Source organism: Carya illinoinensis, chromosome 3 (assembly GCF_018687715.1).
Source record: "Carya illinoinensis cultivar Pawnee chromosome 3, C.illinoinensisPawnee_v1, whole genome shotgun sequence".
Taxonomy (NCBI): domain Eukaryota; kingdom Viridiplantae; phylum Streptophyta; class Magnoliopsida; order Fagales; family Juglandaceae; genus Carya; species Carya illinoinensis.
Genome location: NC_056754.1, coordinates 44054339 through 44055986, shown reverse-complemented (window position 1 = coordinate 44055986; position 1648 = coordinate 44054339). Strand labels below are relative to the sequence as shown.

Genomic DNA, 1648 nt, shown 5'->3' with positions numbered 1-1648 from the left:
TTTTGCTCTAGCAAATGCTGGCTGATATGTCCTCACCTTGAACTAATAACCCAGCAAATAGTGCCTCCATTTTCAAACTGCCAACACTAATATAAGTAATTCTTTTTCATAAGCAGATAAAAATAAATTTTTACCTTTAATTGCTTTGCTGAGATAAGCTAATAGTCTTCCCTCTTACATCAATACTGCTCCAAGAATATTCCTCGATGCATCACATTCCACCACAAACGCCTTAGAGAAATTTGGTAACCCTAGTACTGGAGGGTTTACCATGGTAATCTTGAGTGCTAAAAATGCTTGAGTCACCTCTTCTGTCCAACTAAAAGAATTCTTGTTGAGGAGAGTAGTGAGAGGTGCTACAATTCTTATAGAACCCCTCACAAATTTTTTGTAATATCCTGTAAGCTCTAGGAAACCCCTCAAGGCTTTAGGATTTTTAGGAGTAGGCCACTCCATCATTGTTGAAATCTTCATAGGATTTGCATTTACTCCCTCATTCGAGATAATGTAGCCAAGATACTCCACCTCTTGACACCCGAATGCACATTTGCTAGCTTTAGCATACAACTGATGCTGTTTCAAGATTGCTAAAACAGCCTTAAGATGTCCCACATGATCTCCCATTTTCTTACTATAAATAAGAATATCATCAAAGAAAACCAACACAAAATTTTGTAAATAATATCTAAATATATCGTTCATCAATCCTTGAAAAGTGGCTAGTGCATTGGTAAACCCAAAGGACATCACTAGAAATTCATAGTGTCCTTTGTGTGTACAAAAAGCAGTTTTGGGTATATCCTCAGGCCTTATCCTGATTTGATGATACCCCAATCTTAAATTAAGCTTAGTAAATATTACAGCTCCATACAACTCATCTAACAATTCATCTATATTAAGGATAGAGTACTTATCTTTAATTCTATCCTTATTGAGAGAACTGGTGAAGAATAAGGCCTTTGACTGTGCCGAATAATCCTTGATTTAAGCATTTCCCGAACCAACTTCTCAATCTCCCCCTTTTGGTAATAAGGCTACCTATAAGGCCTTACACATTTGGGTTTGGAAGCTTCCTATAGCTAGATATGGTGGTCATAACTCCGAGGTGGTGGCAACCCTGTTGGTTCAATAAACGTTTCCTGGAAAGAGTCCAGTACAGCTTATGTGGCTGGATAATTGGTGCTCTTCCTTTGAGATTGACTGCCTCCACTAACTACAGCCAAATTCCTTTACCCTCCACCAAAGTTGCCTTGCTGAGTTTTTCTTCTTCTTCCTATGAATTCTTAGGTGGCTTTAATCCCTACAACAAAAACTGCTTTCCTTTAACCAAGAACCTCATGCTGAGATCTACAAAATTCCACTGGATAGTCTCCAAACTCCTTAACAAGTCCACTCCCAATACAATATCACATCCTCCCAGGGTTAGTAAATAGAGGTTAGCCATAAAATCATAATGATCTAAAGTGAAAGTAATTGCCTTACAGCAACCATAGCAAGGAAGTGCTTCACCATTTGCCACTTGAACTGCCAGTTGGCTGACCTTCACTGGTAGTTTGGGCCTCCTTGCTACATTTACATCTATAAAGTTATGTGTGCTACCCGTATCAATCAAAATAATCACTAGTTGTAAATTAATTCTCCCAACTAA

At 38.2% G+C, this 1648-nt stretch overlaps 1 protein-coding gene across 1 annotated transcript; it reads right to left on the bottom strand.

Annotated features, from left to right (window-relative positions):
• Positions 1-7: 7 nt before the first annotated feature.
• Positions 8-624, bottom strand: LOC122304845 (uncharacterized mitochondrial protein AtMg00860-like). The gene is made up of 2 exons (XM_043117111.1): positions 179-624; positions 8-77 (listed from the first exon to the last, which is right to left on the bottom strand). Exons 1-2 carry the CDS (start codon positions 622-624, stop codon positions 8-10), a joined length of 516 nt encoding a protein of 171 aa, XP_042973045.1.
• Between the last annotated feature and the right edge of the window lie 1024 nt (positions 625-1648).